The sequence below is a fragment of the Bidens hawaiensis genome, unplaced genomic scaffold, assembly GCF_021521415.1.
Source record: "Bidens hawaiensis isolate Kalapana, Puna unplaced genomic scaffold, B.hawaiensis_p1.1 tig00002123_1, whole genome shotgun sequence".
In the NCBI taxonomy this organism is placed as follows: domain Eukaryota; kingdom Viridiplantae; phylum Streptophyta; class Magnoliopsida; order Asterales; family Asteraceae; genus Bidens; species Bidens hawaiensis.
The window spans coordinates 961824-984633 of NW_027491112.1; the positions used below are offsets into that span (position 1 = coordinate 961824).

At 33.6% G+C, this 22810-nt stretch overlaps 2 protein-coding genes and 1 pseudogene across 3 annotated transcripts; 2 read left to right on the top strand and 1 right to left on the bottom strand.

The window, feature by feature from the left end:
* Positions 1-433: 433 nt before the first annotated feature.
* On the top strand, positions 434-4861 carry LOC143605267 (short-chain dehydrogenase TIC 32 B, chloroplastic-like; annotated as a pseudogene). The gene is made up of 8 exons (XR_013148485.1): positions 434-664; positions 1764-1995; positions 2540-2619; positions 2715-2868; positions 2984-3062; positions 3156-3255; positions 4026-4072; positions 4634-4861. The product of XR_013148485.1 is annotated as a short-chain dehydrogenase TIC 32 B, chloroplastic-like (transcript).
* Positions 4862-6533: 1672 nt separating this feature from the next.
* On the bottom strand, positions 6534-12809 carry LOC143606832 (T-complex protein 1 subunit gamma-like). Its single transcript, XM_077082472.1, has 13 exons — positions 12701-12809; positions 11013-11074; positions 10134-10206; positions 9973-10040; positions 9796-9865; positions 9623-9691; positions 9469-9540; positions 9229-9302; positions 7786-8448; positions 7548-7673; positions 7355-7459; positions 7046-7120; positions 6534-6923 (listed from the first exon to the last, which is right to left on the bottom strand). Exons 1-13 carry the CDS (start codon positions 12723-12725, stop codon positions 6735-6737), a joined length of 1671 nt encoding a protein of 556 aa, XP_076938587.1. The 5' UTR covers positions 12726-12809; the 3' UTR covers positions 6534-6734.
* A 1230-nt stretch (positions 12810-14039) lies between these two features.
* On the top strand, positions 14040-16989 carry LOC143606083 (large ribosomal subunit protein uL2mz, N-terminal part-like). The gene is made up of 2 exons (XM_077081970.1): positions 14040-14218; positions 16400-16989. Exons 1-2 carry the CDS (start codon positions 14107-14109, stop codon positions 16987-16989), a joined length of 702 nt encoding a protein of 233 aa, XP_076938085.1. The 5' UTR covers positions 14040-14106.
* The last annotated feature ends 5821 nt before the right edge of the window (positions 16990-22810 follow it).

A 22810-nucleotide genomic window follows, 5' to 3' on the forward strand; every position in this document is an offset into this window, starting at 1 on the left:
TCCGTCGGCCATCACCACATGCCACCACCACCACCCACCGTCTTCCACCCCTACCATCCACCACCACCACCCTCCACCGTCTGTCACCACCACCACCACCGTTGTCCACCTACCACCACCGTCTACCACCATCGCCCACCACCACCACCGTCCACTATCACTATCACCGTCCACCACCACCCACTACCACATTTTGTACACTACCACCAATTTGTTTTAGCAGTGTACAAACGTTGAAAAACAAACATTCTTTTTAATGTCTGCAAATCTGGTTCGCAAATTACAGACATTTTACCTCTAAAAAAACAAACAACACCTTAGCCTCCCTACCTGCATGTAGACACTCATTAAAATGGAAAATAATAATAATAATAGTAATAATAATAATAATGGCTCTCATAAATGTACCAGTTCTCAAATCCTAGCTTTTATATTTCTGTTCACAACACTCTTTATCAACTGTACATTCAGTTATCCAAGTTGTGCTAGCTCTCATAACTTTCATGCACATATAATAATAAACTAGTCCGATCAAACTAGTCGAAAATGGGGATCGTTTCGTTGGTTACTGGATGGCCAGGCCCTAGTGGCTTCGGGTCAGCCACCACTGCCGAACAAGTGACCGAAGGAATCTATGCATCTGATCTGACTGTAGTCATTACAGGTTCACATACATTCATCATTTATACATTTAACAACTTATAAAAACACAAGTTATTTTTTTGTTTGCTTTGTTGTGTTTTTATATATTTATTATTTAGTATTAACATTAATGTTAACACTATTATTGTTAGTATCATTAATAATGAGTTAATGATGGTAAACTAATAAAGAAAACATTGATTTAATGTTTTTTTTTTGTTAATAGTTTTTTAATTATAATTATTGTTATCATCATTATTAGTTTTATCATTATACATTAAATAAACTTTTGGAATAAATAAACATAACATTACAATACTTGCTAAATAAAATATAAAACTTGCTAAAAAATTTATTAAAATAATATATAAAAACTTGCTAAAATAATTACTTTTTTATCAAACTCGAAAAATACTTGATTAATATCATACCATTAACATTACAATTAGATGAAGTTAATCTATAACTGGAATTCATTATATGAATTATTTTGATTGGATCGGGATTAATCCTAACTCAAGAAATGTTTACAGACAATCCCAACTTTGAACATATTTCCCTCGTAACTCTCACTTGCTGACCGGGAACATTTAAGTATTACATGAAAACTTTATAAATACTTGTGTTAAAATATTAGTTATAAATCATTTATACTAAGGGTGTGCAAGAAACAGAAAAAACCGATCCGAAACCGAAACAAAAAACCGTTGGTTTGGTTTTATGTTTATATAAAAACTGAACTAACGGTGATTTTGCATGTAATAAAAACCGGAAAAACCTAACATAACTGAATTCCTAAATTTGTATTTTTTGTTTTAACTAATTTATAAGATTTTAATAAATATCTAACTCAAATGTTTTTGGTCAAATGCATAATAGTCTATCAGTTAACAATTAACAAAATTATTTATACTTAAATTCATTATTTTCGGCCAACTTTTTTTTCGGTCTAAAATTCTCAAGCTCAAATGGAAAAAACGAAAACTGAAACCGAACGGTTGCAAACTGCACAATGCGCACCCCTAATTTATACATTAGGTAATATTAGAATTTATGATATGTTCATTTTGAGAGTTGACCCGAAAAGTCAAAAAAGTCAAAAGTTGATTAACACTTTACAGGAGGAGCTAGTGGGATTGGATTAGAGACATCAAGAGTACTTGCACTAAGAGGAGCACATGTTATAATGGCAGCAAGAAACATGGAGGCTGCAAATGAAGCAAAACAAAACATCATTAAAAGCAACAAAAATGCTAAGGTTGACTTTCTTCAGCTTGACCTTTCTTCTCTCAAGTCAGTCAAAGCTTTTGCAAATGACTTTTTAGCCCTTAACCTTCCCCTCAACATCTTGATGTGAGTCCTTAATTTTTTTTTTTATTTTTATTTCTTTTAGTAAACTGTGGTTTTCGTCCCTGTGGTTTGTTCAAATATGCGGTTTTAGTCTAATAATTTCAAATTTGCGATTTTCGTCCCTGTTGTTTCATTTCACTTGCAATTAAACCCGACCCCACTAACCCTATTAAATGTAGTTGTCAAACCAATCAACGTGCCCCTCACGTGAAGGGTAATTTTGTCATTTTTCTTCCCAAATAAACCCCGTCCTAATTCACTGATTCGTAAGCCCCCTCACATGAGGGGTTGGGATGTATTTGGGGGAAAAAGGAACAAAATTGCCCTTCACATGAGGGGCACGCTGATGGGTTTAACGACTAGACTTAGTGTGGTTAGTGGGGTCGGGTTTAACTGCAAGTGAAATGAAACCACAAGGACGAAAATCGCAAATTTGAAACTATTTGACTGAAACCGTAGATTTAGACAAACCACAATGACAAAAACTGCAGTTCACTCTTTTTTTTTTTACATTTTCGTTTTTAACCGATTATCGGATTATTGTTAGAAACAACGCCGGTGTTATGTTTTGTCCTTACGAACTTTCGCAAGATGGTATCGAGATGCAGTTCGCAACAAATCATTTAGGTACATTGGTACATCACACTTTCCTTTCTTAAATAATTTCATGATATATTTATTAACATTTCATTGTCTTGATCATTATGAAATGACCATTTAAGGTCATTTTTACTTGACAAACCTACTTCTTGACAAGATGAAGTACACTGCTTCAGTTACCGGTATCGAGGGTAGAATCGTCAATTTGTCTTCTGTAGCTCATCTCCACACTTATAAAGAAGGGATCAAATTTGATACCATTAATGATAAAAACAGGTAACATGCTTATAACTTTATAAAAAAAATTTATAAATCTTATATTTCTATATGCTTATAAATATAAAAAATTTGTATAACTTTAAAAAGATGCAACAAATGTTGATTGAACCAGTTATTCGGACAAATTGGCGTACGGGCAGTCGAAACTGGCAAATTTATTGCACGCGAACGAGCTTTCCCGAATCTTAAAGGTGGTTTTTGGTTTCTTTTTTCTTTTTTTTTTTTTGTTTTTTTTGGGATGTTTTATAATTTATATCTTGTTGATTACTTGAGTGGAAATGCAGGAAGAGGGTGCAAATGTTATGGTGAACTCGGTTCACCCGGGGCTGATTATGACTAATCTTATGAAACATTCTTTAAATCTCATGACTCATGAGTAAGTGTGTATACATGTGTGCGTACGCGTGTGAATATGATCATATATAAATGTGACATGTACATGTAGAAGAATAATGTGTAGGGCTTTAAGCAGACTGAACTAAACCTGACGAGACCTTGTCCATGTTCGTCTGTTAAGCTTTAGTCGGACAAACGGACAGTTCACGAACACCCTACTGAACGAAATTCGTGTCCGTTTCCATTCATTAATGAATTGAGTTTGTCCATGTCCATTTGTGTTCATTCGTTAGTATTGTAAACGGACGCTAACAGACACTAGCAGACACTAATGGACAAACAAATTAACACCAGTGGACAGAAATGAACGTTAGCGGACAAACAGACATAAATATATCAAAATACTTAACATAAACACTAATGAACATTACACCACATGATATCCAAAATACTTAACACTTTCCATAGTAACCAAACACAGAATCATATCAAAATAATGTTTTGGTGTTCAAAATCCACAAACTTCTAGTGTTTCACGAGAAATCAGCTTCAAATTCTTCATTATTCAAGGAATTTCAACATACACAACTCTATTAAACGGACGTTACCAGACGTAAGTGGACGGACGTTACTGGACGTTCAGGAACACGTGGCCTTTGTCCGTGTTCGTTCGTGAAGCTTACCAAACAATTTTTTTTGTCCGTGTTCTGTTCGTTTATTAAACGGATGAACATAAACGAACTTCCCACCGAACGGACAGTCAGACGTCTGGTTCGCTTACAGTCCTAATAATGTGTTTTATGTATGATTTCTTGCAGGAGTTATGAACTTGCTCACTTATGTTCTATGGAAAAATGTTCCACAGGTACTCTCTTTGATATCAGCACAGAATTTTTTCATAAAAACTCCATTTTCACAATTTCAAATTATTGAATGTGATGTGTTCAAGTGACAAAAGGTGAAAAATGTCATTTCTTATACCTTTAAATCCAAGTATATTTTTTATATACATGAACTTAAAGGTTTATAACACCAAAATATAATTTTTTGTCAATTTTTACATGTCATTGAAAACTCGCGGTCCCGTCAATACCCTACTAACAACACAGCTTAGTCGCCTTCAAGGGGTTAAGACGACACTTTTTTGTCATTTTATGCAAATAATAATAATAATAATAATAATAATAATAATAATAATAAAACAAAAATTAAGCTTTACATTGTATGCAACATACTTTCAGTTTTTTTTTCCTTAATTTTTTTATTTTACAAAAGTATAAAAACGTAAAAGGTTTACTTACATACAAAATGATTGAAAGTAACATAAAATGTGAAAACAAAGCATACTTTCTCAGAAACAATGACAAAAAGGTTAAGGTAAGTTACATTTCGGGGTAATTAACGCGAACAAATGTTGATAAAATAGGGGGCAGCAACAACATGCTATGTAGCGGTGCATCCGTATATGAAAGGCATGAGCGGAAAGTATCTTTCGGACTGCAATGAATGGCCTGCAAGTGATTATGCAAGAGACCCTATGTTGGCTAAGAAGCTTTGGGACTACAGTAACAAACTGCTTCAATCTGCTCTTCAAACACATTACTAATAATATACAATGTTTAACAATGCATAAGTTTGTATTCAATCTCATTATAACTTGAATATTATCTTAACTAAAATAAAAAATAAATAAAAGTGCAACACTTGTGTTTAAAGTTTAATCTTTTAATGATGAATATTATTGAGCCTCAACTTCATCCACTTCCCACAAACCAAAAGCTCGAACCAAGCACGCCGAGGCTGCCACAACGATGGCTGCGAAGACAGGCGGCACGATCAAGTCCATTTTCGACTTTTTAAACATTTCGGCGGGTAGACAAAAGATATCAGACGGGACGTCGAAAGGAACATGCACAAAGCCTTCTCTTTGGTCTTGACATATCCGAGAGAATGAAGACGACGGGGCTATGGCCCACACGAATGCAAATTCTGGCGCGAATGAGGTTATTGCTACTGTAACGGTTAGAATGGTTGTCCAGGTGGTGGCGTAGACCAGTAATGGCCATCGCCTGGACAACCGGTCTATAAATGAATTGAAACAAGAGGAAAGTATCATATTTTTTTTTACTTTCAATGATTTCTAGGATTAAGAATATGTGTACACAACTGCACATTTATATGTATACATATGTATATGTATTTGGTTTAGGATAAGCTGATGAACCAATCCAACAACTTATGAAATGTGTATTGGTTGTGTGGTGAGTTGAGGAGAAAGTGGACTAACTACTCTTGCAAACTGCATATGATTGGTCAAAATATTAGTTGGGATATTTAGTGTTGACTTTGATTATCTTTTATTTTAATTTTTAATATATAAGTATAATAACGAACTTTTTATTAAATGTGTGAGTCACTAAACATAATATTAACAAACTTTTTAATTTCAACATATTAATTAGTATCTTAATGGACAATGATACACCTGTTAAAGTCAACATCCTATCCTAATGGACAATAAATGAGTACTTAATTTCCTAAGTACTCAAGGTTAAAAAGAAATATTAAATTATAGATGTCAATCATGTCGGGTTGATCGGACAAAAACAACCAAGACTCGTGTTTTTATTCTTGTCAAAAGAACGGATCCTAACTCGCGCACTTACAATCGAGTAACCTGAACAACGCATATTGAGCTCATTCATCTTAAGTTATGAGCGTGTTAGCTAGATTGACATGTTGTAAAAAACGGGTTAAAGCTAGGGGTGAGCAGAAAACCGAATTAACCGAACCGAAACCGAATAAAAAAACCTTAACCGACGGTTAATTTTTTGTTTTTTTTGAAAAACCGAATTTCAGTTTCGATTCAATTATCCATTTTAAAAAAACCGAAAAAACCAAACCGAACCGATTGATGGTGATAAAGATCATTAAGATGATGAGGAATTGACTAAACTTTAAAGATAAATAAGATGATGAATGAGAATTGGGACTAAACTTATAATGTTTTTTAATTAAGAACTTTGTTGAATTTTAAACTCTATTTAGCAACTTTGTATTCGTATAGTTCCAAGTAACACAAGTCTATTTTTGTTTTTTGAACTCAATATATATGTGGTACTCTAATACATTCTTATACAAGCTTAAAATATTCATTTTCATTTTTTATTTTATTTTGCAATGTCTACACATAATTGAAATTAAAACCCCGAAAATAACCGGAAAACCTAACAGTTTGTATACTCAAATAACCGATTACTTCGGTTTCAGTTTCGCCTAATAACCGAACCGAATTGTGCTCAGCCCTATTCCTTCCCCTACATTGGATACAAATTGCTACAAATTAACTAATAAACAATGTCCAGATTACAAAACAAACAGTAAATACTTGGAATCAAAAGTGGTTAAATAAGAAAAGAAACAATGCCATAACAGATCAAAATTTCAGGCAACCAAGTAGTCTAGGCCTTTAGCAATAACAGAAGCACATAACAAATTAAGAATGACATACTAGATTAATGTTTTCTTCACTCGGGAATCATCTGCTCGTTGTCAGCATCCCCTTCGGTCTCAATAGTAGGTTTCGATGGTTGGTTAGATCCAGGAGCTTGCCTCTTTTTGATTCCACTCACGATATCATCGATTCTTAGAAGCATACAAGCAGCCTCAATGGCTGTCTTAAATGTCTGCGCCTTGACGTTATATGCGTCCCAAATCTACAAACCAAAAAAGGTTAATATTGAACATTCATAAAAACTTTTGTTAAGCTTTAATTTCTTTAAAACATAATTAATGTATTCACTATGGTTACAAAAACAAATTCATCAAAATCTCTCACCTTTAGTTCTTTCATATCAGCAATTTCACCTGTATTCCCGTCTATTCCAGTCCACGCATTCTCGCCATTTGCATGCTGTAAACAAATAACAAGTAAAATCGTTCAAAAAACATGTTTCTAAAAAGGCAAAACATACAATACATTATACGAAACTTTATAATTTAAGAAGATTATCGGCAACAGATTTCGACTGAAAACTGACACGAATAATAATAATAATAATAATAATAATAATAATAATAATAAATAAATAAATAAATAAGCAAATACTTCTCTGTATAAAGAGAGGGCATTTATAGATAAACTTGCCTTCCCCTGAAGAGCAGTCATGGTTCTAATGACATTAACACCACAGTTTTGAGCCAATGTTCGTGGAATAGCCTCGAATGCTACAGCTGCAGCTTCATAAGGCCACTGTTTCAATCACAAAAAAGATAAATGTCAAAACAGTATATATAATTATATACACATATATGTATATGCATATAAGCAAAGAACTTGCCTTCTCAATGCCTTCTATTGATGAACTCTTCTGCTTAAGTGTAGCAGAAACAGTTAACTCAGTTGCACCACCACCAGGAACAAGTTTTGGATGCTTTAGAATGTTCCGAGCAACCGACATTGCATCCTATAGTAAACAATAAAACGTTATACATTAAATGTACTTCAGTTGTAAAAAACTAAAAACACTAACTTTAAAGAAAACAGGTCAATAGGATACAAACTCAGTTCAAATATACCTGCAAGTTGCGTTCGACTTCATTCAAAAGATCCTTGCTGGCGCCTCGAAGCAGAACCGTGCACGCTTTAGGGTCTTTACAATCGACAATAAACGCAAAAAACTCATCACTAATCTTTTTAACCTCAAAAAGCCCAGCCCCGGTCCCAACATCCGATTCTTGAAGTTCATCTGGCCGGTTCACAATAACCGCACCGCATGCTTTAGCAATTCTATTATTATCTGTTTTCCTCAACCTCCTAATAGCACTAACTCCAGCTTTACTAAAATAATGGCACGCCAAATCACTAAGCCCCTTTTCGGTTATTACCAAATCGGGCTTGAATTTAAGTATTTGTGCACAAAGGTTTTCAATGTATTCTTCTTCCATTTTTAAAAGAACAGCCCAATCTTCTTCTCTAACTAACTCGGCATTTGTTTGATTCTCGCCCTTTTTGTACTCCAAAGGGCAATCTAGTAAAATGATTCGCGGGTTTGTGATTTTTCTTTTCATTTTCCCAGGGACGACAACGTCTTTGTTAAACATAACACCTTTGAGGACTTTGGAATCTTCTAACTGGCCACCTGGAATTTTCTCAACTTTGATGTATTTTTTAATATCCACTTCTTTTATTCCTTGGCCCAAGTCCACGCCAACTGTAGTCGTTGCATCAAGCGCTAGATCCTAGAACGTGACACAAATTACGGTCGGTAACAAAACAAAACTAAATTAATATCATAGAGATCTACAAAATGTACCTTGTGTCTACTTATCAAAGTAGCACTAAGTAGGCAAATGTAAAATGAACATTAAAACATATTACCAAATTATAAAGAAGAGTTAAGTGCCATTTTAGTACATGTGGTTTGGCCAACTACGCAACTTTAGTACCTATTCTTTATTTTGTGCAAATGGCTACCTCAGTTTCAAAAAATTTGCATTTTTAGTACTTTTTTTCTAACCCCGTCTATATCATCCGTTAAGTTAGGGATAATTTGGTAACTTCGTTATTTTCTTTGTTTTTTTTCTTTTCTTCTAAACACTTATATCTTGTAAACACGAAATCCACAAATCATAACATCAAAATCCAAATCCTAAATCCCCAAACCCTTTCTCCATATCATCATAGAGTTTGAATTTTAACGATATTTGGGGATTTAGAATTTGGATTTTGATGTTATGATTTGGGGATTTAGGGTTTTACAAGATATAAGCGTTAAAAACAAAAGAAAATAACGAAGTTATCAAATTATCTCTAACTTAACGGAAAAAATAGACGGGGTTAGAAAAAAAGTACTAAAAATGCAAGTTTTTTAAAATTGAGGTAGCCATTTGCACAAAATAAAGAATAGGTACTAAAGTTGCGTAGTTGGCCAAACTACAGGTACTAAAATGGCACTTAACTCTATAAAGAAATATAAAAATGTGTCGGTTTTAGAAACAAAGAACGAATAAAATACTTACTGCAATCAGATTCCCAAATTGACTGGTAAATTTTGTGCCAATACAACTCTTAACCAAGCCCAGCATCATTGAGCCTGCAATGCAAGAATCTCAATATTCGAAAGTAAAAACAAATTTAAACATTATTTATCTGTAATTGTCTAATTTATCATATATTTTATATCAGTGTGGTTCTTATAGACAAAAATTTGAGTTTAGGGAGTGCACATAACATTTATGAAACGTGAAAAAAGAGCTTACGGTCATTCACGTCAATAGACATGGAGATTTTGTCCAACACAGCAAGAGCATCTTCAAGAGCCTTGTTGTAAGCTGCAAATATATAATGCCTTACTTGTAACTTGTAATTTTTGCAGGGTTTAAGATATAAATTTGGACATTAAACATAAGATACCTCGGCAAATAACTGTAGGATGATATTTCTTGTCAATGAAAGCTTCTGCAACATGAAGCATCTCACCAGCTACAAATTTCCAATTTTAACAATTAGGAACTTGAAGTAGAATAAATGAAACCTATGTTGTTTAAACTTTGAAAAAATATAAAAATTTAAGAGGAAACAGTTACCAAGAACAATGACCGATGTAGTTCCATCACCAACTTCCTCATCCTGTGTGCGGCTTAGTTCAATCATGGACTAAAAGAACAAGAAGAAAAAACATATGATTAAGAAACACAGTAAAACAAGTGACGATTCAATAATAAATATTTAAGTTATATAATATATTCCACAAGCATATATACCTTTGCAGCTGGGTGAGCAATATCCAACTCGCGCAAAATGGCATTTCCGTCATTAGTGACCACAATTCCTATTTAAAATACACATTTAATAATGATCAAAAGTTCAAAGTCATGATGAAAAAACATGACCAATGTGTTGATAGATTATAAAAGTTAAGCACCTCCTTGAGCGTCGAGAAGCATCTTTAACATCGACCTTGGACCCAAAGTGGTGCGAACGATATCAGCCACGGTCTATAAATAAGAAAGAAAACGAAATTATAGTTCTAACATGGACTTGAAAGTTACAAGTTATAAGTGTACTTAGCAAGAAAACTCGTTAGTAATAATCTTCTTGTCCTATTTAAAGTATGTTTTACTACATTCATCTAAAATATACAATGATACCAGTTGCCAATCAAATGTAAAGGTTAATGAAATATGGTGGATTCTAAAATGAGACCATCCACATCCATTTGCTTGTGAGTCAAAACAACATTACAAAAATCATTTTGAAAAACAAAAATTGAATTTGTGTTACAGATAGTTGTAACCTCTTTAGATATTAGATTTCCTAAGAATCGGAAAAGATTTTACAAAAATATTAGGTTGGCCATCTAAATCCAGACATACTACAGAGAGCATCAAACGATGTAGCATATCAAGTCGTGCAACAGTTGATACGTATATGTGGTTTATGTAAAGGCTATATAATTAGTAACATTGATTTATGGAAGATAATCAGATACTTTGATGAACGTCCTAGTTGTAACACATGACTTTGACAAGAAGGTAATGAAATTTTATAAAACAAAATTATCCTATTTCGAATAATAAATAAATTAGTGCTGTCAAATGAATTCGAAATTAATGTATGAATCAGCCAAAACCCGATTTTTCCGATCCGGCGGTTCGATCTATGATTTATCATTCATGGACGTTGATAAGATTCTGTGAATAACTTCAGATTTTCTTTACATGGACAAACAAATAGTTTAATAGAAGCAACTTCTAGAAGAACATAAATGACAACAGTTTTACGAAAGTGAATTTGTGCACACCTTTGAAGCTTGGATATTTGCATGATGCACCTTGCTTCCAGATTCACGAGTGAGAGAGTCCTCTGCCAAATTTAAATATTATACAAATATGAGTTGACATTTCAATGTAAGCTTCTAATATGTTTTGCCCAAGCATTTTCAATGCAACATATACATGTTTTAGCGATGTTCTTGTGTTACAATAATTTCCCGTAACACCAAGGTTCAACCTCTCGTGAAGCATTCTTAGATGCACTTATTCCCTTTTAGTGCTGTGTTTATATTTACAGTATCTCTATGTATGAAATCTGTAATGAACCTAACTGCTACAAACTCTTATGTACATGATCAATGCTAATTGATGCACAGTGTGTAATACGTGGGACTCGCAAAGCTCACTATAGATGCACACTGTGTGATATGTGGGAGTGGGACTCGCAAAGCTCACTATGACTCATATCCAAATCATTATTATATTTTGTACTCTTTTAGTTTTAATCCAAATAAGAATCTTTTTTAAAAAAGATAGCACCCAATTTCTGCCTCACATAAACTTACAGCCTTAAGCTTTCATAACTGAAGTAATATATAAAGCGAGTGTAATGTAGTTATTTCAGAAACAGGGTTCAAAAAACACCCCGGCAAAGAAACAGTAAATCGTGTAGTTCCACAAAAACGTGTTCCTTACGGAAAAAAACAAAAGAAAGAGATGAACTTAGCTTTCGTAAAATAAGCTAGTAGCTTTTCAATCAATGATAGTTAAGAATTTCAAACTTATAGTTGATATTTGACAACCACATCAAACTGATTCGCGAGTGCTTAAACATATAATGTTAACAATAAAATTAAAGAATCAATTTTTCCATTTAAAAGTCAGTAACACTTATTTTTAGAGACAGTCAATGCATAAATATTTTCTGGACCACATGTGAAATGTAATTACAGACTTCAAATCCGGATTCCATTGAAACACACCTAACCGTGTAATTAAAATCTTTAAAGAAAACCCATACAGCATGTACTCATATATTCATGGTATTTAAAATCAAACTAAGCAGTTAATGCGGAAAAATATCGGTTATCGCGGTGGTATATCCGTAATTTTAATATCCTGTAAATTTCATATAAATAGCAATATAACACTAATCGTTTAGTATACTCTCCGGTTATTAACAAATTAACCTTTTGCACCTTGCCAAACACTAACAATCGTAACAAGTAGGAACTGGTTAAGACTTAAAACACTGATATCGAAAATATCGGTGATATATCCGTCAAATATTGGTCAATATTACCGATATTATCGGTACCGATATTTTGCTAAGAAACCGATAACGGTGATATCGACTACATATTCGAAATCTAAACTTATCATTTCACTAAAAACTAGGGCTGGCAAAACAGGTCTTATCGTGTCCGCCGTCCGCGTTAAAAATGCATGCAATTAAGACAGTACGAAACATGAATAGGACTCGATTAACTACTTTATATCTCATGTCTATAACACAGTTTTATGTTTCATGTACCAATAGAAAAATGATGGAGACTAGCAAACTAATTTTAATTATATAAAAATATAATTACAGTTCTGGAAATGATAAACCTAATTAATTAACAAGATCTAAAATAATGTGAAATCAACGTAAGGTACGAATAAGTAACAGTAACATTATGATGAAATAAACGTAGCAAATAATAATAAAACTTACTGAGAACGAAAACCGGTGATTGCATAGCTGAATATGATGACTGAACCCTAGGGTTTGCTTTTGTTACTTTGATTTGATTTTGAAACTGAGAATATGAGACGAAGTGGTTGCAGCAGTTTGCAGTGGTGGTGTGTTTTGGGCTGTAAATTCACTCGAAAGCTAAATGGGCTATTATAATATTATAGCCCATGGGCTTGTATGGATGGAAATTTAGACATGCACAAACCGATTATTCAAAAACCGGTTAATGGTCAACGGTCAACTAATCGATTAGACCGGTTAATCGGGTCGGTTACTACCCAGTTTTCAAGAACATTAACCCTAACCGGTTTCGAGTATACCCGAACCGGGTAACCGGGAAAAAACCGGTTTTACAAAAAAAGTAATTAAAAAACCTAAAACCGGGTTCGGCTAACCGGTTTTTTAACCTTTTATTCAATGTTATAAAAGTAGGATTACAAGGCCGGGTACTCTCCTATTACTCGTTATAATGTATGTCGCCGATGCGAGTTTCTGTAAATCCGCCTAGTTATTAAGAATCGATCAAAGGTGGTTAACCTTGGCCAAAATCACGTCTTATCAGTTAACTTGTGTCGATTTTGACTCAAAAAAATAAAATATAATTCGTATTTCAATAATATTAAAGAAAAAATATTATTTTTTAATTAATGAATAGCAATTTTCAAAATATTGTATTATTTAAAAATATAATTTTTTTATTTATATTAATATTCACCTATTTTCTTATAAATATTAGTAAAATTATAATCTTTGACATATATGTAATATCCAAAAACTAATTTTCTTTATATATACCATGTCTGAGTACTCCGAATACACCCAATTTCTCAGTCAGCCGCCTAAGGTCAGCCTAGCGACTTTTGCAACATTGCTTTTGTTAACCAGTTTGGGGGCCGAAATGAAAAACCGGTTACTAATTGACGTTTTTTTTCGGGTGTAAACCGGTTAGAGAGTTACCAATTACATAATCTGGTACTAACATTTTAGTGAGTCTTTTATGGAAAGAAATTTCTCTATCCTCATGGATAGATAAAGTTTCTACATCCCACCATCCCCAGACCCTACCAGTAAATGATATAATGACAAAACGAGGGCCCGATAACTTGTTTGGTGAGATGGCGTTTTGTGAAGTGAACTCCATAACTAAGGAAGTGAATGAATCGAAGAGTGCAAATATTTGGAGTAAGACAACTTATAAACTTGTCCCGAGTTAAATTTAAACGAGTAACTTCAGTTAAAAAAGTACGGAAAATTTGAAATCTAAAAGGGTGTAAATAATAAACTACGTAAGTCGAGGGTGGAAAATGTTAAAAGTTTTAACAAAAACAAACCCTAACCAGCAGCCCGTATTCAATCACTCGAAGATCCGATTTGAATAATCGAAAATGGCTTCTTCATCATCGTTATCATCCATTCGAAAGCTTATTAATGGATCGTCTTCTTTGATCACGTCACGGATTATCTCATCACAGATGAGATCCAAACACTCCCTCAGCCGTAAGTGTTTCATTTCCAACTTATTATTATTATTAGTGTAGTAGACACATTTGTGTTATTTGTTTATTCATTTAATAAGGTATTAAGGCGGTGATGATATTAGGATTGTAGTTTTAGATTATCAGTTGAGATTGAAAATTAATTTGTAAAATTGTCTTAGGATTAGCTTTTAGATATTAAGGGTTTGGATCAAATACAAATTAAATTAACGTGCTAACTGTGAGAATCAAATAGTGTGATTATATATACAACGTAGTGTAATTATAGTGTAGTGTAATTACACTACGATGTAATTACATAATTACACTATGTTGTATATATAATCACACTACTTGATTCTCACAATTAGCACGTTAATTGAATTTGTAAGTTAACTTTCCCCTAGGTTTTAGATGTTATATTGTGTATTTTTTTTAATTGACATTTTGTTGTGTTTTTAAGAAAATTAAGTGTTTACCCGTATTAGTATTGGCTTTTGATTTTACAATGAGCTAATGAAAGAACTAGATCCGACTGTAGTTGTCAAAGGTGCAAGGCACGAAGGGTGATTCGTGGGCCCAGGTGCAAGGCGTTTAAAACACGAGGGTCCATGATAAGCAAGACACATAGCTTAAATATACCATTATTGGGGTTTTAGAATTTAGACGTAATTCAGGTTTGGTTAGGGCTAGTTGCAGGCCATTTTTTTTATCAAAAGGCGGTATTTAATTCTGTAGTTACTAAAAGCCCTTGTTTCTTGCGCCTAGGCCCATTTTTCAGGTGAGGCTTCACAAATGTGCTTCTAGCTTCTAGGGGAGCGCTACATTTTATTATTTAAGTTTTGGAATTACATTTGAATCTTGACTATTTTAAAACTTTTGGTACCAATTAGATGATATTTAATCTTATATGATAGCTTTTTTTTTCAAGAATAGTATTATTTTTTCATATACATAATATTTTTTTTATTTAAGTGCGCTTATTTTCCCTCAAGCACTTTTTTTTTGCACCTTGCACCTAGGCCTCAGGCGAGGCCTACGCGCCTTGAGTGTGCCTAACATATTTGATAACTATGTTTTATTCGCAAAACGGGCAAGCAACAACTAGCCCCGGAAAGCAAAAGTTTTTAACTTACAAGCTTAAAACATCGATTACATCATCTAATCAAATCTACTTCAATTCTTTTTTATCTCACAACCATCGATAGGAAGCTTAGGATTTTTATATTCTCCACGATTTGAGCAGGACACATGTTAGCGTCATTCAAAATCTTATCGTTTCCTGCTTCCATTAGTGATATTAATTGAACTAAGTAAAGCATGACAAACCTGAAGTTCACACCTTTCTGTTGGATTGTTTGTAAGTCTAGCCCATCTTCAGTCCCACACTAACGTATCTCCCACCCGTCTGTATCAATCAATGTTCTTGCAATACTTCTGTCGGACAATGGCAAATAAAGATGGAAACTTTGTTTTTAGCGGGACTGAGTCAATCCAACATCGATCCAGAACCGGATATTTCCCCCATTTCCAACTACAACCTTTATGAGACGGTGAACCAATTTACCTGGATGGTTCAGACCAGTTCGCCTCGAATTTGTAGAATTTTGCCAGAAGTTTCAGGATTTTGCATGAATCTCACTGAAATCCAACCACTGGAATCTATTGCTCGCCCCCCCCCCCCCCCCCAACGAAGTGTCGCTTGAGGCGATACTCAAGTTCATTCTACCTTTGCCCGTTTTCTATAATCGATTTGATCAGTTCAAGACCTACAGGCGGGGCGCTTCGGTGCGCTACGGGATGGCCTAGATTGCAGTAAGGCACTTTTTCTGCGTCTTACCTTGCCTGAGGACCTAGGGTCCCACCTGAAGGGCTTTTGACAACATAGATGTGTGCACTATGGAACTGTATAATTGATTATTTGCATCAACTGTTTATGTTTAACACAAATCATATTGGCAATTTGTAGTTGTCCAACCAATTTGCAGTTTTCTACCAATATGCAGCTTTTTTTTTCACCATTTCGTTACCAATTTGTAGTTTCGTATCACCATTTTGTCGCTAGTTTAATCACATAGAAACAAATGCTTATGATAGTTTAATGCATCACGTAATTACAGATTATAGAATATGAACATGTAGTTGGTTTTTAAAATTATTTTAAGTGAAATTTTACTTGTGCTAACAATTTATATTTCTACAGGTGCTCATGGTGTCAGCACTGAGAGACCACTCAGACAATTTGTCAAGGGTAAATTAAAATCTGCTGGTAGAAACTCTGCGGGTCGTATAACAATTTACCACCGAGGTGGTGGAGCAAAAAGATTACAAAGAACAGTTGATCTAAAAAGAAACACTTTATCTATCGGTGTTGTTGAACGGATCGAATACGACCCAAATCGCACTTCTCGTATTGCAGTAGTCAGATGGGTGGAGGGTGCAGATGTTGACCGCCACACAAAAGTCAACACCATTGAAAATCCTGCACCACTCACCCGTAAACTCTCACCTACCATGCCAGTTACAGGCCAATTTTCATCCTCTTCATTACCCAGTATGCAAGAAGAAAGAAAGGTGGTACCTATTGGGTCTAAAACTGATCATGTACTAGTTGGGCTCCCTAATGGGTCAAAAAACTCGTTTACTAGCAAACCCGTAGGAACCCAGTTGACAAACGTAAAGGATGTTTCGAATATGTTAAAACTTAGTTGTGATGATCTTTATGGATTAAAGATGAATCTTGTTTTCATATTTTGTAGTTCTTTAGCATTGTATGTTTTTTTATTTTTCTGAAATATTTTGGGTAAGCCAAGTTAGGTATAATGCACAACAATGATGTTATCTGTTGGCAAAATCTTTGTTGAACTGTTTTTTGGGTTATATAAAGGACTTACTCATATTTTGTTTTGTTGAATTGCCATTGATAATACTTTATAAGTATGCATTTTGTTGAACTCTAAAAGTTGTTATATTAAAATTTAAGCTGAAAATTCTAATCAAAGTATAATACTTTATTAGTTAAGTAGTCGCCTAGTTGACAATAAAACCGAGTGTAGTAGGGATGTGGTGAGGCGTCACTCCGTGTCACCTCACCACTCTATTCATGCTAAGTGTTAAAGCATTACACCATATAAAGAAGTGGTCTCCAAGGGCAAAAGAGTTGGAGCCACTCACTTTTTAACCAACCAAATTCACTATTTCTTATTTTGATATAAATAATAAAATAATAGTTTCGCTTTCGGTTAAAGAATTACACATTTTTGAGTGATATTTAGTGAGTGCCCAATGCCAACGTGACGGGTGTTATTTACTTTTCGTTAAATCACTTCATATAGTGTGTGTAGCCTCAATTACCTAACTAAGATTTCAGAAGTGGCAAATAGCCTCTGACTTCAATACAAATAGATTTTTGGGTATTAATCAGTTTGAGGATCCAATAGTGAAGAATGGTTCCTCGGAATTGGTCAATAATGGTGACGACAATCCAATTTGTTATAATAATTTGCTTGCATGCAATAAACACTTTTTGAGCATTTTCACTGTTAACATGGTTTCCAGGAAATCTATATTTTTAATACTATTTGGACGTTAACATGTGGTTTGTGACCCTTTAGGTAAATATCAAATCATTCTCTTTATGTCTTATAAAAGGAATACTAGATCATAAGAAACATTTGTCATCAAATAATATAAACACGTTTTCAACATTTGTGAAAATAAGGTTTACCAAAACCGGTGATTGGGACACATAGGTAAGCTAAACATCATTCACTTACCAATATATATATATATATATATATATATATATATATATATAGGATGGTTCAAGAGAGAAATGATATTATTGCAAGAAATGTAACAAAATGAATATGGATCACTAGTTTTGTTTTAAGTTTTAAATGCTTAAAGCTAAATAAAGAAACTATTAATTATTCTATTTCTTCAATTAATATAACTAATAAACCATAATACTATTTATTTAATTAATATAACTAATTAAATTATTATAATTAGAAAATATTAATAACTCATTTATTTTTATAACTTACTTTTTGTTTCTTGATTTTTTATCCTACACAAGTATAATTTATTCATACATTAAAATTTCTTTTTATCCAAAACTAATTTATTTGAACTCAATATATTAATATCCATCAACACATACTTACATTATGATGAATAATACCTTACATTTGTTCTAAGAATAAGACAACATATAACCTACACACGAAAAAGATTTAACCTACACACAAAATTCATCATCAATAAATACACACGCACACGAAAACATATAACCTACACACAAAAAACATATAACCTACACACGAAAATTTTATCTTACATAAATACAATTTATTCATACATTAAATTCTTTTAAAAACCAATTTCTTCAAATTCAACATATCAATATCCATCAACACGTGGTTACATTGTGATAAATAATACAAAAAACTATCTTACACATTGTTGCATTAAATGTCAATAAAAAATATACAACCTACACAAAAACATATAACCTACACTTGTTCTAAGAATAAGAAAACATACAGCTTACATACGAAAAACATATGACCTACGCATGTGTAGGGTATGTGTATCTTTGTGTAGTTTATATAATTGTTGATGTCGAATTACATATGTAAGTTATATGCTTTTTGTATGTTGTACGTTTTTATTGCTCAAAACAAGTGTAGTTTATATAAGTTTGTGTAGGTTGTATATTTATTGAACTTAAATACGTTGATATATGCTAATATATTGAGTGAAATTATTTTTTTAATATAAAGAAATAGTATTGTATGAATAAATTGTATTTATGTTGAATAAAATGAAGAATGTGTAAATAAAAAATAAAACTAAAGTAGTGTTTTTATCTTTTTAATTATTATAGTTAAATTAGTTAAATATATTAATTAGAAATATTTATTATGGTTATATTAGTTGTATTAATTGGAGAGAGAGTGCATTTATTGTTGCATTTACATCTTTTTTATTTATTTTTAAATAATTAAAACCTAAAATAAAACTAATGGCTCATATTCATTTCTCTAATTTCTTGCAATAATTTGATTTCTTTCTTGAACTTAAACATATATATATATATATATATATATATATATATATATATATATCTAAACATATCTTGAGCATTTAGAAATAAAGAAGGTTTAACACATTTCAAAGTTCAATACTCAAGATTCAAAAATTGGTGATATCAAGTTTTTCGTTACAAAATAAATAGAATACTGTTTTGAGTCGTTTTCAAAATATCTCAAAGTTTGGTACACTTTTAACATGAATCCCAACCCATTAATATACGAAACAAATACTATATCAAGACATTTGACATCAACTTCGACTATAGACTATATTTTTTTAACAATCTAAAAGTTTAAAACAATAAAACGATTGAGCTTTCCTAACATGTGGTGGAAATAGAGATGTTCAACGAAACCGGTTCCTGGAACCGAACCGGTGGACCCGAACCGGTTCCTACCCGTTTTTTGTAGGAACCGGACCCTATCTGATTCAACCCGATGATCCGTGACCGGTTCTTGCATTTCTGAGTGGGGGCGGGTAGGAACCGGAACAGAACCGGAACCAGTTCTGGAACCGAACCATCCGGAACCGGTTCCTAACTGGTTCTAGCCGTTGGATCGAATATAGCCGTTGGAAATCGTTTTTTGGCCGTTTTTTGACCGTTGGGGTCAAAAATAGCCGTTTTTTGGCTCCCCCAAGCACCCCACTACTAGTATAAATAGGTATTTGGTGTCATGGGTTCATCACAACACTCAAAACGCAAACCCGAACGCAAAAAAATACAAAAAACGCTATTACAACGTTTTGAGTTCTCTAATCTCTTGTTTTCTCTTCTTCTATATTCATATTTGTTGTTATGGCTGCCTCACAATCATCGGTTGGTCAAGGTTCCAACGCCGAACCAAGTTTCGTTCGTATTGTACCTCATAATCGTAATCAAGAGATTTGGTGCAATTGGGATTTGGTTGAATTGAGTGATGACCATTCATTGAAGGCTCGGTGCAAGTTTTGTGGGATTTATTTAAACCCACTTTCGAATTCAAATTTGAAGAAACACATCGAAAAACCGTATTGCAAGGCGTTGAAAAAGAACGTCGATTCGCAACAAACGCAAATGGATAGTGAAGGCGGAATATTTACATACCAAATTGATCGAGTTCAAGATCGTATGGCGAAGTTTGTGATTCAAGAAGCTTTGCCGTTTAGCCACTTCGACAACCCTCGCTTAACCGCCATGATTCGAGATACGCTTCAACCACAATACACTCACGTAAGTCGTCATACTCTTAAACGTTATTGTTTAAAATTGTGGAAGAAGGCCAAAGAGGTACTAATTGCATATTTTGAAAATATAAATACGGGAATAAACTTAACTAGTGATGTTTGGTCGGCTCCACATGGTCTACCCGAATCTTATCTTTGTGTCACCGCTCATTGGGTAGACCCGTCATCGTGGGAAATGATAAAACGCACCATTGCTTTCGAACTCTTTGAGTATCCACATACGGGAGATAATTTGTTTGAAATTTTAGATTATGTTATAAAAACTTATAAACTAGAAAATAAAATATTTTCAATGGCATTTGATAACGCGTCGAATAATACATCGGCGGTTGATAAATTAAAATTAAAATATACGCCGATTTGCAATGGTGTATTTTTTCACTCAATGTGTGTTGCACATATCATTAATTTAATCGTGCAAGACGGACTTGCTTCGGATGAGGTTACATCGGTTATAAACGAATTTAGACTAATGATACATGAAGTTTTTAAGAAAAGTAAAAAAAGACAAATGGAATATAGAAAATTTTGTAAAGATACGGGAAGAAAAGCTTTGGGAGCTAATTGGGATGTACCTCATCGATGGAATTCCACTTGCATAATGTTTCAAAGTGCTTTGAAACAAAGAGAAACTTTACAAATGTTTCATTCTAGTCTTGCCGAGAATGATTTGGCAATCCCCTTTTCAAATGAGAAATGGGAAATTATCAATGACTTATCGACTTTTCTTGAAGTTTTTAAAACATCAACTACGAAACTTTCGGGAACGTATTATCCGACAAGTCCCTTGGTTCTTTCGGAGTTATTTTTAATCGTTAACAATCTTAAAGAATTTGAAAATAAAAGTCCAATGTTTTCAAACATCATATTACCAATGAAGTTTAAATTAAAAAAATACTTTCTTGAATTGCCACCGGTTTTTACTTGCGCCGCCACTTTAAACCCAATGTTAAATGTTACGGGGGTTGAATGTGTGATAGACGAAATTTTTTCAGCCTTAGATATGCATGAAGTTGACCCAAACTTTTCAACAGAGGCAAAAAATGATTTTAACTTTAATTTTAAATTTATGTATGACTTTTATTTAAATAAATATGGGTCAAACATACACATGCCTATGCCGGGGGGTCTTCATCAAGTTCAAGTGCTACTAGAGTACGAGATCCCATGATTAGCCTTATGAACACCGTTCGCAACGTAACGGCTAAAAAACAAAGGGGTAACACCCCTTCAAGCGAACTAGGAAGGTATAGTGCAAATGATTACTCTACCGGTTTATCCGAAGAGGAATATGACACTTTTGATGTTTTGGCTTGGTGGAAGGTAAAGGAAACCGAGTTTCCGATTCTTGCCACCATGGCCCGTGATTTACTAACCGTCCAAGCTTCTACGGTAGCTTCGGAATCCGCTTTTCTCTTAGTGGCAGGGTAATATCGGTGAGAAGAACAAGACTAAATTCGGAGTCGGTGGAGATGTGCATTTGCTTAAAAGATCACTTGGACTCAATCGATCGTATTCAACACGTAACCACTCTCGAAGATGAAACACCACTTGATGTTCGAGTGCACGGCGAACAAGAAGGCATTTCTACAAGTAATTCCGAGGAAGAAGTCGCCGCTCAATAATTACGACGTACAAGAAGGCTTTTCTAGAAATAATATGTCACAACTTTATATTTATAAGTTTAATGTTTTGTTAGTTTGTTTTTGAAGATTTTAAAACATGTAACCTTTTTTTTTGAACTTCTTAAAGTAAATAAAATGAATTTTATGTTAATTGTTTTGTTTATTTTTCATGCTATACAAATACGAATCGTAGTTTAGAATCCAAATCGCAAACGAAAAACGAAAAAAAAAAACTAAATGCACTTGTATTGCAAATCCAATGAACAAGTTTACATTGTACAATGGTTACATATTTAACTGATGATGTTCCGACTGATGAAACTCTGCAACTGATGTGTCACTGATTCATATTTTGCATCAGTGACAACAAACTCTGCAACTGATGAATGTTCCCACTGATGAGTATTCCTCATCAGTGGCAACCTTCAGTAGTTGTCATCAGTGGCAGCTTTCCCACTGATTCAACTGATGACTGTTCCCACTGATGAGTATTCCTCATCAGTGGCAGCTTTCCCACTGATGAGTATTCCTCATCAGTGGCAGTCTTCAGTGGTTGTGATCAGTGGCAACCTTCAGTAGTTGTCATCAGTGGCTCTTCAGTAGTTATCATCAGTGGCAACCTTCAGTAGTTGTCTTCAGTGGCAACCTTCAGTAGTTGTCTTCAG

What these genes read in the sequence shown, in the direction of transcription:
- LOC143606083 (XM_077081970.1), top strand. Translation starts at nt 14,107, where the DNA reads ATGGCTTCTTCATCATCGTTATCATCCATTCGAAAGCTTATTAATGGA. An exon ending in ATCCAAACACTCCCTCAGCC is followed by an intron (nt 14,219 to 16,399) that starts GTAAGTGTTTCA and finishes ATATTTCTACAG; the next exon opens with GTGCTCATGGTGTCAGCACT.
- LOC143606832 (XM_077082472.1), bottom strand. Translation starts at nt 12,725, where the DNA reads ATGCAATCACCGGTTTTCGTTCTCA. An exon ending in TTGCTCACCCAGCTGCAAAG is followed by an intron (nt 9,866 to 9,972) that starts GTATATATGCTT and finishes TTGTTCTTTTAG; the next exon opens with TCCATGATTGAACTAAGCCG. An exon ending in TCCTACAGTTATTTGCCGAG is followed by an intron (nt 9,541 to 9,622) that starts GTATCTTATGTT and finishes ATATATTTGCAG; the next exon opens with CTTACAACAAGGCTCTTGAA.